The following is a 17,167-nucleotide window of genomic DNA, read 5'->3' as shown; positions in this document are numbered from 1 at the left end:
TCTTTGTCATGAACCCCACCACCCATTGAGATCATCAGGAGAGGACTGTCTGCAGTTGCCACCGGCTTATCTGGTGGCTACTCAGGGATGGGCCTTCTCCATTGCTGCCCCGAGGCTTTGGAATGCGCTCCCTACTGAAATAAGAGCCTCCCCATCTCTGACAGCTTTTCAAAAGCCTTTGAAGACACATCTGTTCACCCAGACTCTTAATTAATATTGTTTTAATGATTTTAATGCGGTTTTAATATTGTTTTAAAAAATTTAAATTGTAATGTTTTAAACTTTTCATTTTTTGTTTTAACTAATGCTTTACTTCTTTTGTTTTTATTTTGTTGTAAACTGCCCAGAGACGTAAGTTTTGGGCAGTATAAAAATATGTCAAAATATAAAAATATATAAAGTGTAAAGACTTTGTACAGTTTAGTACAGGGATTCTCAACGTTGGTTCCCCAGATGTTAGTGGACTTCAGCTCCCATAATCCCCAGTCCCAGTGGCCTTTGGTTGGTGATTATGGGAGCTGAAGTCCAGTAACATCTGGGGACCCAAAGTTGAGAATCCCTGGTCTAGTATATGATGTTGGCTTTAGAAATGAGGCTCCATGCACACCCACACTATACCTTGGTCTTTCAGTTGGACATTGGGCTGGGGAGGGATGCATCCAGGCAGACATTTAACAGGTACAGTTTCCCTAATCACTTCCTAGAAGTGCCCCTGATGAATTTCTGCCTGGTGCATCTCTGATCAAGGCAATGTGTGGGTGCATGGCGCTTCATTAGCACACAAGTGGAAATTAAAAGCAGCTCAACTCTCATTTTAAACAAAAGATTTTTGGATTACTGAACTTCCAGATGTTTTAAAAAGGAAAATATGATTAGACACTATGGGGAAGAGCTTACCCAAGCCACAAGGTAAAACATCCTGATGTTGAACACCAAAAACTTTGCAAAACTTTCAACTAAGATAAAGTCACACTCCCTCCCCGACTGTAAAAACACAAGTAAATAAAATTAGTGGATTCAGTAATAGTGAAAGTGTGATCCCACCTCATGATTATTGAGCAGTGAATAAGGACACAACATGAAGCAGGTAGTTAGTGTTCACTTTAAATCTATACTTCATTTTTTCCTTTTCTAAACCCCTCCTACCCACACACATAAACAACAATGATAATTAAAAATAACAAATGCTTTAACAACCATGTCCAAACCCTATAGTTTATCTTCCCAGAAATTTCCCATAAATGTCACAATTCTGCTTGATTTAATTTCCTTCAGGATAGTGGTATCAGCAAAATAATGTAAAAGTTGTACGCAAGTAACGTAGTCATTCACATACACAGGCATAGGCGAACACAGAAACACAAACCCCTCACCCATTCCAGTGCGCTACTTGTCCTGGTCTGAAACCTTTCCCTGCTGGCTGCCCAACTCCCAGGGCTTAGATGACCTCTGCACATGCACGGTGGCAGGAAACGCAGGTTTGCCTGGACCAGGACAAGGCACATGCCTGAATGGGTGTGGGGTGCATGCTGGAACGGAGCGGCGGGCGGGAGCATTTTCTTCCGGCTGCCCCACCCCCAGGCCCCACATGTGTGTGGATTCTGCATATGCACAGAGGCCATCTGAATCCTGGGGGCAGCTGGAAGGGAACGCCGGCTACATAACAGAGGCTTGTGGCATAAAGAAAGTCAAGCAAAAGGAAGGATTCAACTGTAATGAAGAGTGGGCAAGACTGAAGGATGAGAACAGAATATAAATCTTTTGATCTGGCAATGAGGAGATTGTTGGTGATTCAGTGGAATGCAAGAATGGAAGCTAAAATGGAGGGAATCAAGAATGGAATTTGTGTAGAGCAAGTACAGGCAGTAGAGGTAAGCAGCAAGTTGCAGAAGTTTGGAGGCCAAGGGTAAAAGATAGACAGGGCAGTAGCTGGAGAAGATGTTTGAGAATAACTGAGACAGTAGCATGTTTGGGTGCAATAAGGGAAGGAACCAGAGGAGAGAGCCTGGTTGATGATGTTGTGGAGAGGAGGGATAATGGCAGGGGAGATGGCATGGCAACTCTAGATTTAGTGAAGACAACAGGATAGTCAGCTCATTAAGTGAGATGAGGGAAAGAGAGAAAGGACAACAGAAGTGAAGGAAAAGGGAGAGCTAGAAGGGACAAAAGAGCAGAAGAGGTGGTTTCAGTTTTGGCATTGAAAGAGGAGTCATTCTTGGCCGAGAGCAAAGAAAAGAGAGGCAGAGGACATCAAAAGTGGTGAACAGGTGCAGAGGATTCTTAGAGCTGGTGCTTATCAGGAAGGTGTTGTTATGTGGCCAGTTGGATGGCAGACAGGATGTGGGATAAATTAATCTATAGTGGATATGATCAACCAGCTCTTTTGTTCTCCTTCAAACACGTTAAACTGCATGAACCAAATGATCAAATGGAGAGAGCAAATCACGCTAGGGATAAGAGGGGCAAATAATCCATTTGTAGAGTTGAGCAAACATGTCAAAACTTGAGGACAGAGACGCATTTAATTGGAAACTGCAAAGTCTGAGGAGGGTGTGTGGGGAAGTAAAGAGAGGGCAATGCTTTGGAGAAAGCCATTGTATCAGTAGACTGCAGGTCATGGAAGGAACGAGAAGCAGAATGTCTGGGGCAGGGGTGTGGACTGTTGCTGAAGAAGATTAGATGATGACCAGAGGGGACTCCACAGCAGAGAGGTCAGAAACAGAGCAGTTCCTGGTGAAGACAAGACCAAGGCAGTGCATGGGGAAAGTGTTTCCAAAGCTAGTGTTCAAAGGAGGAGTTAAAGAGAGGAGATGGGAAGCAGCTGGGTCTGAGGGACCTTCCACACAAGTGTTGAAGTCACCAAGGTGCGAGGCAAGAGTGTTATTGGAAAGGAAATAGGTGAGCCAGGCATCAAGGTCTGAAATGAAGTTTGAGAAGGATTCAGGACAGGAGGGTGATATCTAACAGCAATAGAGATGCAGAGGGGAGTAGAATGTCAAAGAATGAACTTCAAAGGTAGAAAAATCGTGTGATTTGTCATGTGGTGTGTGAGCAGAGGCTGTAACTGGCAGGATTTGGAAATAAGGAGGCCAACACTACCACTATGACCTTTGGATGTGAAAGAAGAGACTAGCATCAGTGACAGTATCGGAGTGGGGTGGGGGAAGAGCCAGGATTCAGTGAGGGCAAGTAACTGGAAGGACTGAGAGAGGAAAAGATCATAAATGTTGACTGCTTTTTGGATGAGGGAATAGAATAGCAAGGGGCAATTTTGAAATGACACTAGGAAAAGGCTGTAGTTTAAATGCATGTATCATGATACTAATGTTTTTTAATTGAGAAATCTCACTGTGAGGTGAGAAGTCCCTGAAAATCTTGTGGTCACTAGACCCCTTATGATAACACTGAGTTAAAGTTATAGGATTCTTACAAGAGGAAAGCCTTAATTATAACTGAATCATTCTTCAGCTACAAGAAGGGAGATTTAGGGATGTGCGAACCGGTTTGAATTCGAACTGGGGTGGTTCGAAGGTTCGGATTCGAACCAAACCACCCATCAGGTTCAAGCTGTAGGTTCGAATTCGAACCGAACCAGGGGGTGGTTTGATTCAAACCGGTTCAAACTGGTTCAAACACCCAAAAATTGGTAGGATGGTAGCTGGCACCCAGGGGTACCTGTCAACCAAACCCCAAAGCAATCGGACACTCGTACGATTTTTTAATGAATTTTTGAAAATTATTATTATTATTTTCTCATAGGGTATAATGGGACTCCAACCAGGCCATTATTGCTTATTGTGCAGCACCCATGGGTGCCAACAACCACCCAAACCCTGAAGCAATAGGACAGTCCTACGGTTTTTAATGAATATTTGAAATATTTCTAATTATTTTTCTCCGCACCCTATGTGCACTACATCACCACTCACTCTGGGCCACCCCAGCACCCCCCAAGTGCACTTATGGGGCTGCTGAAAGCTCCATTATACCTTATGAGGAAAAACCTTAAAGAAGCGTAAACTTCAACAATTCACCAAAAATCAGCCCTCTGCCCAAATCCTTTGAAAAAATTCAGGTAGCTTCCTTGCCCCTACCTGGCACTACCACCAACCCCACACTGCTCTAGGCCACCCCTTTCCCCCTGACGTGAAGCAATACACCCTCCATTATACCTAATGGGGGGAAACCTTAAAGATGCGTAAACTTCAACAATTCACCAAAAATCAACCCTCTGCCCAAATCCTTTGAAAAAATTCAGGTAGCTTCCTTGCCCCTACCTGGCACCACCACCAACCCCACACTGCTCTAGGCCACCCCTTTGCCCCCGACGTGAAGCTATACATTTGCTGACACCTCCATGCTTCTTTATGGAGAAAAACCTTAAAGACGCGTAAGCTTCAAAAATCACTTAAAAATCAGCCCTTTGCCCAATTCCTTTCAAATAATTCTGATAGCTTCCTTGCCCACCCTAGGAACTACCACCCACCACACTCCACTCTATGATACCCCTTTCCCCCCGACGTGAAGCTATACATTTGCTGCAATCCTAATTATTTTCTATGAGGAATTCAAAAATACTTTAACAATTCTCCAATAATCAGAGGAGTGTCCAATTGCCTTGGGGTTTTGTGGGTGGTAGGCACCCCTGTCTGTCTACCACCCACCCTGCTTTTGTGCCCCTAGGTGCTCCACAATAGGGGATATGGACTGGTTCGGGTCCCATTATACTCTATGAGAAAAATAATTAGAAATATTTCAAATATTCATAAAAAATCATCTGGGTGTCTTATTGCTTCGGGGTTTGCATGGTTGTTGGCACCCATGGATGCTCCACAATAAGCAATAATGGACTGGTTGGAGTCCCATTATATCCTATGAGAAAATAATAATAATAATTTTCAAAAATTCATTAAAAATCGTACGAGAGTCCGGTTGCTTTGGGGTTTGGGTGACAGGTACCCCTGGGTGCCAGCTACCATCCTACAAATTTTTGGGTGTCTGAACTGGTCCAAACCAGTTTGAACCGGTTTGAATTCGAACCGAACCAGGGGGTGGTTTGAACAAAACCAAAACTGAACCACCCCCTCCTGGTTCGAACCCGGTTTGAATCCGAACCAAACCGGGCGAACCGGTTTTGTGCACATCCCTAGGGAGATTGATACATATGAAGTGGATAATATATCATGGGTTAAACAACTGGGGAATTTGTCTCTTTATTCTCATGTTGGGAAAATGTATTTTCTCTTGACAGCATAATCACTCTAGACCAAATGACTTTCTCTTTAGCATGATTACCCTCTCTCTTTCCATGCCTTTATGCAGTTTGCCCTTGTCCTGAGCCAGCTCCAGGCAGCCATCATCAACATAGTAGCGATGCAAGGGGCAATTGCGTGTGCACCCCCACTTTCGTCTTCAGCAAGAGGAGCATGTAAGTTGCTTTGACAGGCTGAAGTGGATTCCTTTCTAGATTCAATTATTATGGTCAGAGTTTTTTGTGCTAGTAATAGGCAGACTGAAAGTGGTTTAATTGCTTCCCAAAGTGCTTATTGTCTGACTGCAATCCAAAGTATAGTAAAGGCCAAAACAGATGTGAGGGCTAGAGTTCTGTGATCAGATCTCCCATGATTTTTTTAAAAAGTCAAATGCAGCCACACAGGTCCCTGTTCAGATTGGGGCCATGAAGCTGGGAAGGGAAGATGTAATCCTTTCCCCGCATCCACTTTTTCTGATCTAAAGAGCAATAGCAGCTTGTGTGAGCAAGGCAGGCAAACAAATTTGGATTGGAAAAACAGCATGGATAAAAGGTCAGGGGTGCAGACAGATAGTGTTGAGGAGCAACTCTTCATTTAAGTTCTTTTTAATGGGGAGGAAAGACACTTTGGGGGAGGGGGGAGATATGTTATTAGATTTGGTGGGAGGTGTTAAGTAAAATGGCAAGAAAAGTCCTCAAATGCTTAGGGGGGATTTACACCCCATGAAGAGGTTACATGGCCCCGATCTTAACTGGCTCCATTTGGCCATGATTATTATTTTTAAATGGCAGGCGACCCAATCACAGACCTCCCAACACTTTATTTAATTGTGCCCCTACATTTAATTCTGTGCAATTTTCTTATACACACACACACACACTTGTTCTGTAAGAGTATATTCACATGTGAGGGTTAAAGCTTTTGTGCTTCCATTTGTTATGTGGATGCAAAGCCTCCATTGACCAGAATGCTCATTTGAATTACAAATGTTTTTCTTCTACTTTCTATATCCCATCCTGTTAACAACAACCAGATGTTCACATAAATAGCTTGAAAGTTATTCAAAAAGTAATTTTAAACTTCATTCATGAAAGTGCTTGCAAGCTGAAATCCCAAACTTACTTTGAAAGTAAATGTAATGAAACAAATGGAACTTGTTTCCAGTAAATTTGTTTAAGATCATGGTTTATGAAGGGATGTAATATAGAAGAGAGAGGATAAAGTTTGATTTTTTAATGACTATGTATTTATTATATTGTGCCAGATATTTCCTTGAAAACAGAGTTCAAAGCAGCTTACCTATAGGACAGCTGGTCTTGTGGTAGCAAGCATGACTTGTCCCCTTAGCTAAGCAGGGTCTGCCCTGGTTGCATATGAATGGGAGACTTGATGTGTGAGCACTGTAAGATATTCCCCTTAGGGGATGGAGCTGCTCTGGGAAGAGCAGAAGGTTTGAAGTTCTCTCCTTGGCATCTCCAAGATAGGACAAGGTTTTTTTAATTGAACCAACAAACTACCAAAGCATACAATATCTCCAAGACAGGGCTGAGAGAGATTCCTGCTTGCAACCTTGGAGAAGCCACTGCCAGTCTGTGTAGACAATACTGAGCTAGATGGACCAATGGTCTGATTCAGTATATGCCAGCTTCCTATGTTCCTATAGTTCCCACGCAGATTTCCCTCCAGACAGTTATAGAAAGAAAGCCAAATAATATATTATTTTCTCTCTTTCTATAGTATTTTTCTTATGTTTTCTGTAGCAAGCATATTATTTTCTCTCTTGTAACCATAAAACTGAGACCCCTATAGAAGACTCCAGGCAACCTTCTAGAAGCCTCCTCTACCCGAATTCAAACTACCTTGAATTTGGCAGCTGCAAATACTACAGAGTCCCTGTGCTCAGCCCTAGCTAGAGAAAAGTAGTTGCCAGATTTTAGGAAAGAGAGAAAAGAATTCACCTCATTTCAACAGTGGCACTATAAGCATTCAATTATAACTGAGGTCTGTAGAAATTGTCCATTACAAGACTACAGCAAGAGCAGGTCAGTGCTTACTATATTTTTTTCATTACCTGCTTTGAAACCTGTTTCTTTGTTTTTATTGTATTGTATTTTATTTTATTTGCCAGACATGAACCAACAGCTGCTCATTATGGAAATGTTTCTTATAACTCTGATCTCACGAGTTGTCTATCGGAAAAGATATGATGACCTGGAGCTTCCGGAGAGTTCAGAACAGGAAACTGTTATCAATAAACAGAATAGCATTGTCAGTGGTGGAGACAACCTTTTTGAAAAGGAAACATCAGGCATTGTTCATATCTCAGCTGGGATGCAACTTTAACTTTGTGCGTCAATATCTCTGGCCAATACATCTGCAGTATTTGCAGAGGTATCTTTCTGATATTTTCTGATATTTTCTGGTAATGCAAAGAAGAATATTGGCACAGCAAGTGGAACAAATTCACATGAACCAGACATTCAGGTCTAAAATGGATATAGGGAGCTAAAGTGATATAATGCACATTGGCAAAATGAACCATCCAATAATTAAATATTCTGCTTTGAATATGTCTCCACTGTGTAAGAGATAATGAGAACAATGGTTAAGCAAACTTTATTTGGATTCCTCTTGCATCTCCTTTGAACTATGGTGTTTTATAGAACTCCATCTTTAGGGATGCCCTGGTAAAAGATTGTCATCCTGTTTCAGCATACACTCCTGTACTCAGATGTAACATGCTATTTATGTAATATGCTATATCAGAGATGAATGTGCATAACTTTTGTGTATGAGTTGTGAGGAGGCTCAGCCATTTTCTGTTCTAAGTGAAACTCTCATTCTCTTAGTTCATATAACACGTGCACACGCACACAATTTTTTAGAAATCAGCTGTTTTCAATGTGCCTTTTGCTATATCATAGACAAAATTGAAATATTTGGTGGTGGTGGCCATCAGTTAGAGTTGAATCACACGTACATTGTTTTAGGAAAGAAACTTGGTCACACTAGTTCTGAGGTGAGCAAAGTGTGGCTCTCCAGATGTAGCTGAACTACAGCTCCCATCATCCCCAGCTGTAATAAATTGTGGCTGGGAGTGATGGAAGTTGTAGTTCAGCAACACCTGGAGAGCCACATGTTGCCTATCCCTGCTCTAGTTGATGATTTGTGCTAGGAACTGACTGGGGAATTGCATCCCTGTTGGTTTTGCTGGACCTTGCCACGCATTTTGATACCATAGACCATGGTGCCCTCCTTGTCCACCTTTCAGGGATGGGGTTGGAAGGTATGATTTAATGGTAGCTCCATTCCTTTCTGATGGGTAGGTTCCAGAAGGTGGTGTTGGAGGACTTCTGTTTGACATCATGGCCATTGGCTTACATAACACTTTCAACTCTCATGTGAAAGGCGGCAGTGGTGCTCTTTGGACTGGACTACCCAGTCAAGGTCCAGTCCCCTGCAGGCCTGGCGGTGGCCTCCAAATGCTGCCCTGGGGGGCCTCCAAATTCTGAACATGCAAAATGTGGTATCTCTCTGCAAGTCGGTGGAACTTTTTTTGGAATCTCTTCCAACATTAAAAAGAGTTTCCAGCTTTCCCTGAAGATGTTCTGGTGTAAAAAAAATAGTGCATTGCAGCTTATCTGGCGGTGGTGGCAGTGGCAATGGTGGCGGGGGAGGGGGGAATGCCTTTAGGTCCAGACTCCAAAATTACCTATGTGCACCTCTGAAAGGGAGTCATGTATGCTGCCCTGATTCAGAATGCATATGTCACACATACACTCTTTCACATGAGATCCTTTGGATCTCATCAGAAGGGGAAGTGTGAATCAGATATCAGATTTTTCAGATGAACTTTCAAAATCAAAATCAAAGCAGCAATCCAGCATATATTAACTCAGAGAACTACATTGATTTATTATATTATTTAGCTAATGCACAAGCTCAGGTCCCATCCATTGCCATGGGGTAGTGCTATTTGGAAAGAACAGGTATTAGGCATTTTTTTACTGTAACAAAATGTCCTGCCTAGTTGAGTGGTTGAGGGTTGGTGTCACATTTCAAGGGGCTCTGGGGCAAAGCCCTGTGCTGCCCACCTAATGCTGTGATTATGGCTGAGTAGCAGGGTGGCAGTGCTCTGAAACACCTAGCAGCAGCTGCAACTGTCACGTTTTAAAAAAGAACAATGTCCTGTCCTTCCCAATCATAAGGTGCAGCTCTAGAGGGTTACAGTGTATGTCTCTGCAGATACATGGTGTACTTACAGACACCAAGGAGGGGGGCGTGGAGTGGAATGAAGCATGACAATGCAGGGGTGGGGTTGCTGGTGCACTGCAGGAAGTGTATATATAGTGTGTTGTGTATATATTGTGTATAGTGTACACAGTTATGTAACGCATGAATAGGGCTTGCCATCTTCCAATATAATAGATTAACTTTTACACAGCTGCCATAAAATCATATATGTTATGAGCCTCATTCAGTGCTTCCAACAGTTGTGAAGAAGAAGAAAAGTATTTTATCTTGCTTTCTTGAAGCCTAAAAGTAATGACTTGGATTATCCCAACAACTGTGATGAAAGGTTATTTTCATCCTGATTTTACAGGTAGTTGTAGCAACATACAGAGTAGCATATGATTAATGTTGAGCAGAAGCTTAACTAAGATAGGGCAATAATTGGCAGGCAAAAAACAACAGAGAAATGAACAGTACTATTACTGTAAGTAGGAGCAGGAGAGGGAGCCCAAGAACTGAGTATTTATGTTGCCACAAGGGCATCGGGTTTATACTGCATGCATAGTAGAGAATCATGAAATTGTTGAAATAGCCTTCCTAGCAGCTTGTGTAATCTTTTGGAGAATCCCTTAGTATGACTAACAAATTAATCAAGAGTGCAATCTTTAGGAGAATCCCTTAGTATGACTAACACATTAATCAAGTGTGCAATCTTTAGGAGAATCCCTTAGTATGACTAATAAATTAATCAAGTGTGCCTGTGTGTGAGAGCAGAAATCAACTAGACAAGCTTGATCAGAGTCAGGATCAAGATACCAGGGATTGTTTGGCAAAAGCTCTCTCACCCAACCAATCCTGTGTAAACAACCTGCCTGCAATCAGGTTTACTTCAACCTCCAGTGCATATTGCTCTGAAGCCTCCTCTGGTTAGCACCAGGAAAGTTCCAATTTAGCTAGTAAAAACCATCATCTTTTCACTTAACGGATCAAGAGCAAACACTCTTGCATCTGCAGTAATGTATCTCCTGTTATTTCATCTGCATTTGAACCATCAACCTTCTGCAATATCTTGCCTCTTACATGTGCATGATTTTGGAAGTAATAAATTCATTTAAAACTAGCTGGGACTCTGGTCTGTTTGAGTTGAACTCATAATGGGGTCTTCTTCGTTAAGATGCTCATTACAGTATTTGTGCCCCCTCCGACCCAGCATAACCCCTCAAACAAATGTCCCATGTACTATCTACCTTGTTTCTTGAGTATTTAATAATAAATAGTAATAAAATAAATAACAACATAAATATGCATGCATCTTAGTTCAATGTCCCTGGTTTCATATGTAGGCTAGTAAAAAGAGAAAATATAAGGTGTGATAGTTTTGTTTTCATTTAACATCTGGGTTGAAGAAATAAGGTCCAAATCATGTCTTTATTATTTGTACTCTAATTGTACAAATGCAGTCTTTTGGCCAAAGCCCTCTGTACAATATTAAAACAACATGCCAATAATAGAAAACATCCGCTGACAGCAGCCAAGACAATCTACAGGTGGTGCAGTCATCCTCAACTGAAGACCCAACTCATAAATGGTGTGGTGTTAACTCAGCTATAGTGTGGGACACAATGAAAGCAGTGATGAGAGGCAAATTAATCAGCGTGGATTCTTTCTGGAAAGCAAGAGCCCAAAGGGAATTCAAGAAAGTCCCTTCAAAGGTGCAAAAACTAGAAAGACTACATAAAAGACATAGAGGCCATAGGATATACAGAAGAATTTTAAAAGAGAGGAGAAAATTAGAACTGCTAGAAACACAAAAGATAAGAAAAGCAATATTATACCTAAATCAAAATTGCCATGAAGCAGGAGCTGAAGCTAGCAAATTTCTAGCTCATCAGCTTTCCACTAAACTTTCATCTAACACAGTGGCTACATTGGTGTCCAATTTAAGAGACCCTATAGTGGAAGCCGAAGATATTTCAGCAGAATTTGCCACCTGCTACAAAGAGCTGCATACATCTCAGAAACCATCAATGAATCAAAATTAAATTTCTTAGAGATTAGTAACTTACAGATTCAGTCAGAGCAACACATGAATCTCCTCAACAGACTTTTAATTGAGGAAATAACTGCAGGCATAAGACTAAAAATCAATAAAACACCAGGCAGAGATGGGTTTATGTTAGAATGTTATAAGAATGCTAAGGACTTTCTAGAATCATATTTGATGATTTTGCAGAAGGGATAAATCCCTAAATCCTGGGCAGATGCATGAATCATTGCCTTGCCTAAGCCAGGCAGAGACCTCCCATCACCTGTGTTCTTTCACCAAATATTGCTTCAAAACCAGGGTGTAAAACTATTTGCTGCTCTACTTGCATCCAGACTAAACATATTCATTGAACATTACATCCATAAAATCAGACAGGATTTATCCTACACAGACAGATAGCTGACAGCATTAGCAGGACATGGAATGTGATAAATTACTGTGACAAACAAAAGAGACAATTGGCAGTGGTCTTTCTTGATGCAGAGAAGGCTTTTGATGGCCTTGAGGGGAGCTTTCTAAAGATGCAATTTGGGGAGAGGTTCCTGTGGGTGATTAAGCTTTATATGTAAACCCAGTGACACACACAAAGCTGAATGGACATCACTCTACAGTTTTTGCTATAAAGAGGGGTACATGTCAGAGATGTCCCCTCTGTCCTATCCCCTTTGCTATTTAATTGCAACTGCTTACAAATGTCATCAGAAATCAAGTTGACCTAATGGGAATACAAATTGGGCAAAGTAAAAACATATGGAGTGCATTTGCTGATGATGTGACACTGTACCTCTCAAATCCAAAAGTTGAATTGCCTATTATTTTACACATATTCCAGCAATATGGGCTGGTTTAAAGGCTGATAATCAATTATTTATTTATTATTATTTTTATTTAACACATTTGTATACCATCCCAAACTCGTGTATCTGGGCGGTTTACAACGAAACAATACACATCGTGTTAAATTTTCAACTATTTTGAACAGGGGCGTAACAAGGCTGGAGCGGGCCCAGAGACAAAATTTTAAAATGGGTCCCTCGCTCACACACACACACACACACACACACACACACACACACACACACTTACTTCACATGTGACTTGCCTCTGGGGGGCCCCTCGAGGCGTGGGGGCCCCCAGGCAGCTGCCAATCTTTGCCTAATGGTAGTTACGCCCCTGATTTCAAACATGATGTTATACTATTAAAATCTGTAAGTCTAATTAAAAGCCTGGATGACCAAATGTGTCTTAACTGCCTTTTAAAAAGTTGTCAGAGATGGGGAGGCTCTTATTTCAGCAGGAGCTCAAGAACTTTCAAAATGGTGACCACAACACGAGTCCTTGTCTTTCATTGTTAGTGCTGTGCTAGCACCAGCAACTGCCTCACTCTCTCCCATACTCACTCTCTTGCTCTCTTCCAGCATAGGAGTGAGTGAGTCAATAGCTGATGCTAGTGCAGTGCTGGCAGCAAGAGACAGGGGCCAGTGCCATGATCACCGTTTTGAAAGTGCTTGAACTCTTGCTTTTGCTTCAACTGAGCTGCTAATGCTGGCAGGAAGGACAAAGGGCAACAGACCTGGATGCATGCACGCTACTGGCTTGCCTGATACAGCAAGCAGCAGTGCATGGTGACCCCAGAACAGAGCGCATGCCTGGCGCACTTGATAAGACAGGCAGTATAAGCACTGCACTGACCAGGAAAGAAGGGGACAATGAGGGCAGGGCCAGGAGAACAGAGGTGGCAGCGGAGCTGAGGTGGGAGTAGCAGCAGAAGCAGGTGATGCTCAGGCCATGATGTCTGCATTTGCTGCCTTGTAGCACATGTGCCATGAGGCCGTTGCTTCACCTGGCTCCATGAGGGAGCCACCACCCTTGAGTCCCATGTAGAGCTCATTGCATTCATCTAGTCTCCATGCAGTCAGTGCCAAAGTAGCCACCTCAGCACGCAACTGTGCAGGCTGGTCCACACAGCAAGACATCTGTGCAAAACAGTTCCTCACATGGTTGTGGCAATTTTCACCAATGTCTCTGTAATCTCTCATTTGTGCTTTGTGACTGTGTTGGCAGAAGTTGCTGAGATCACCTCAGAAGCAGTGCACATAAGCAATTTGCCAAACAAAGAAGCCTCAGCACTGACAATGAATGTAAACTAGGCAGAAATTCAGCATGAAGTGACCGGCCAGCTCTGGTCTGGGATTGAGAATAGTTTTTCAGAGCCTCAATAGTGGTTGGATAGAGGTGTTTGTTTTTAATTTTTCCTACAGATTTAAATGGGATTCACCCCCTGTTCAACAAATATGGTTTGCAGGTTTTTGTAGCACTTTGAATACCAGCAACATCTGTTTTACCATAGTTAGAGTGAATGAATGTCTGCACCCATAAGCAATTACAGCTCTATCATAGAACCATAAGATCTCTAAAAAACTAACAACTATATCCAGACTTCATAAATCACAGACTCAAACTTGGCTGGTTCTGAAAATTGGGGGGGGGGGGGACACAGAATGGTATTTTGAATGGTCTATAGTTTTTGTGCAGTCTAATCCTATGTATGTTCACTTGGGAATATGTCCCACTAAGCTAAATGGATATACTCCCATGCATGTGCCCATAAGATTCTAGTCTATATTTATTTTTCCTTTTACCTCAAAATAGTTAGAGAAATATTTGTCTCTTCTACATAACCCTGCTGCATTCAGCCAGCAAAATGGCAGTGGGGGTGGGGGAGCTAATTGTTAAATTCAGTTCAACAAGTTCCTCATTAAGAACAAATTACCTGAGTTTGAAATCTGCTAATTTTCCAATCAGGGTGAGTGTTTGCACTTGTGATTTGGAAATAATTACCACAATGTATAACATCTGAACCTATGTAGAGGCTAATGAGAGAGGGATTCATTTCTTTGGGATGAGAAAAGAGCTGAAATCACCTATGTTGTTCTATGGCTTTTTATTAGTTACACGTGTATGCCTCTCATGCCCTTGACAACTTTTCATGGACCATTGCTTCAGTGTTACTTGATTCTGTACCAAGCTTTCTTCTGGTTCCAAGTGACTGACTTAAAGAGAGTGGTAAGATGTCTTCCTTCAAGAAATTCAGGTCTTCATATGCTACAAGTAGGGATCTGCCACAAAATGTTGCACTACATAACTGGTATGTGTAGCCTCTGGCTGAGCATGGTGAAAAAGCAAAAATTAACAACAAAGATAGGAGTCCTGGCTCTAACTTGGGTCTTACATCATGTGCAATCCCACCCCCAACCCACTGTTTTCATGGGGGGGGTTGTGGGGGGGGGCACTGGTGCTCCATCCCAACTCATTTTCATTCAGCCCTAAAGCTTAAAGAGTTAATGTTAAGAACTAGGGTTCTTCCGCTTTGTATAACTCTTAGAGTGGGCTATGCACATTTCTTCTGTTAATTCTTATTACTAGCCGACCCCGCACAGAACATCTGTGCACTCTTTGGGGCCAGCAGTTACCTCTCCCTCCCTTCTGCCCCAGTCTCTGCTTCCGGGCCCAGCCACCTCTCCTCCCCACTGCCACTTCTGCCCCTCCAACTTTCTTTCACCCCTCCTGGGCCTTGCCTCCGCAGCCAGGCCAGGCCCACCGCCTCTGGCCTCCATGGCTGGGCCCCCACTGTGGCAACCAATCCTCCTGGGTGTGCCTCAGCCAATCAGGCGCATCCGCCATCCAGACAATCAGCTGGGCTCTGGGACGCACATTCCAAGGAACACCCAGGAGAATTAATATAATAGATGGTTATCTGAACCTCTAGAATGTTCCCATAAAGCTGGAGCGTTGTAAGGAATTCTCTCAAAACTTGCCCACAAGCACCTGGGAGGGAAGCACTTCATTACACCAAGCAGGGGCAGAGCCACCATTGTGTGGACAGGCCACTCCCAGTCATTGCCCTATGCAAGCTAGCCATGCTCCTGCGTCTGACGTCAGACACAGGGCCATGTGTGTAAATGGAGTGCCTGGTCCTGTTTGCCAGCTGCTTCAGCCAGCGGAGCGCCTTTTCCTGCTGTGTGGCCTCATTTGTGAGATGCTTCAGTCAGTGCTGGGTTCCCAGCCTGGCTGAGAACATGTCTCTCTGCCTTTCCAGGCAGGGAAAGGCACTTCTTTGGCTTCAGTGCCTGGCAAATAGGGTCATGTGATGACATCTCTGCATATATCCATGCCCCTGCATCTGATGTCAGATACAGGAGTGTGGCTGGAGGATTGCACCTGCTCCACTGCCGGCTTCCACATGCCTGACAACAAGAGATTAACTCTGGCAAACTCCTTCCTCTTCAAAAACAAAACTGGGTTACCTGGCGGGTGAGGAAGCCATAGAGTTTCAGCATTTTTTTCCCTGTGGAGACTATTGGACAGCTTTCTCCTCAGAAACAGAAGGGGTTGTTCAAGCTGAGAAATTTCCCACTCTTTTTATTTTTTGCTGAAGCTTTCTCACCACTTGTTTCCATTAGCTCTCTCCGTCTACTTGTCTTAACTGTCAGCTCAGAAACATTCTGTCCCATTGACTAACATGGGGGCAACTGGGGTTTGGTTTCCTCCCTTCTCCTTAGGGGCCTGCTCCCTGGATTTTTGTGAAATTGACAAATCTGCAGGTCACCCTGATCCTGCTGGTACCTCTCACTTGCCCACAGGCACTCTGATTCTCTGTCCATAAGGATTGTAACATTTCCAACTTTTTGGAAATAGTATATTGATGCTGCTCGGCACAATTTTCATTCCAAATCAGTGTTATTCCACAAATACAGATGGGACTGCGAGTGTTTCCTTTGCAGGAAAACACTGATTTTACCCTTAATTTTGTCTAATGTGGGCATGGGACACTGGAAGCTGCATGCTAATAGTTTGACTTTGGGTGCTTCCACATCATGGTTTATTCCATCATGAACACTGATTGTTACAGAAGATTTTACAGGACATCTGCATGACATCACCCACATTCTGTGCTTGATTTATTTATTATGCAACTATTAAAAAGTGGAGCTACTGATAACTATAACTTTTTTTTTTGCTGCTTCTAGATGTATTTATTTTCTCATCAGTTGCAGTAATTCAACAGAAAAATGGAAAGAATCTCATTAATATTATGCAATAGCCAGTGCATATTTTGCAAGGCATGTAAGTATCTGACTTAGACAGAGATGCCTGTTCAGTTCTTATTTCATAAGAGCACAACACAAAATGTGTAGAAGTGATTCATTTGGTGCGTGCAACTGCATTTTGTACTATTGAGTGTACAGACATCACGAACTAAATAAAAGTCCACATTGTATCTCCAACTATCGCCGAAACTGCACTATTACACAAATACCACGTACAAATGATCGCTATGAGTTTGATGGAATAGCGAATCTATGTGCTTTCAGTGTGCATGAATGCCACAAGAGTGGGGTCAATCACATTGGTCTTTCCCAGCTGATCAGCACTCACCTAAGAGTTCATCCACTAGAAATGTCATGGCAACACAGCACATAAACCTACAATTATAAGAATACAGAGTGGATCTGATCTGAGGACATGGAACTTCGTTATTACCTCTGTTGTTTAATGTCCGTGTATCTGAAGAAACAGATGAGATGTCTGTGAAGCCTGGCCTTCGTGATTTTGTCATGTTGAAAGTAAATGG

General features: G+C 42.6%; 1 protein-coding gene across 2 annotated transcripts in view; it reads left to right on the top strand.

The window, feature by feature from the left end:
* Nucleotides 1–10,582, top strand: part of LOC128351074 (organic solute transporter subunit alpha-like) — a 39,417-nt gene extending 28,835 nt beyond the window's left edge. For both annotated transcript variants that reach the window (XM_053310197.1, XM_053310198.1), the window contains 2 exons: nt 5,323–5,428; nt 7,381–10,582. In XM_053310197.1, coding sequence (XP_053166172.1) covers nt 5,323–5,428; nt 7,381–7,595 — 321 coding nt within the window. In that variant the 3' untranslated portion in view covers nt 7,596–10,582. The remainder of the gene's footprint in view (nt 1–5,322; nt 5,429–7,380) is intronic.
* The last annotated feature ends 6,585 nt before the right edge of the window (nt 10,583–17,167 follow it).

This window comes from Hemicordylus capensis, chromosome 3, assembly GCF_027244095.1.
Source record: "Hemicordylus capensis ecotype Gifberg chromosome 3, rHemCap1.1.pri, whole genome shotgun sequence".
Classification (NCBI taxonomy): domain Eukaryota; kingdom Metazoa; phylum Chordata; class Lepidosauria; order Squamata; family Cordylidae; genus Hemicordylus; species Hemicordylus capensis.
Note: the sequence above shows the minus strand (reverse complement) of the source record. Positions and strands in the feature narration are given on the sequence as shown.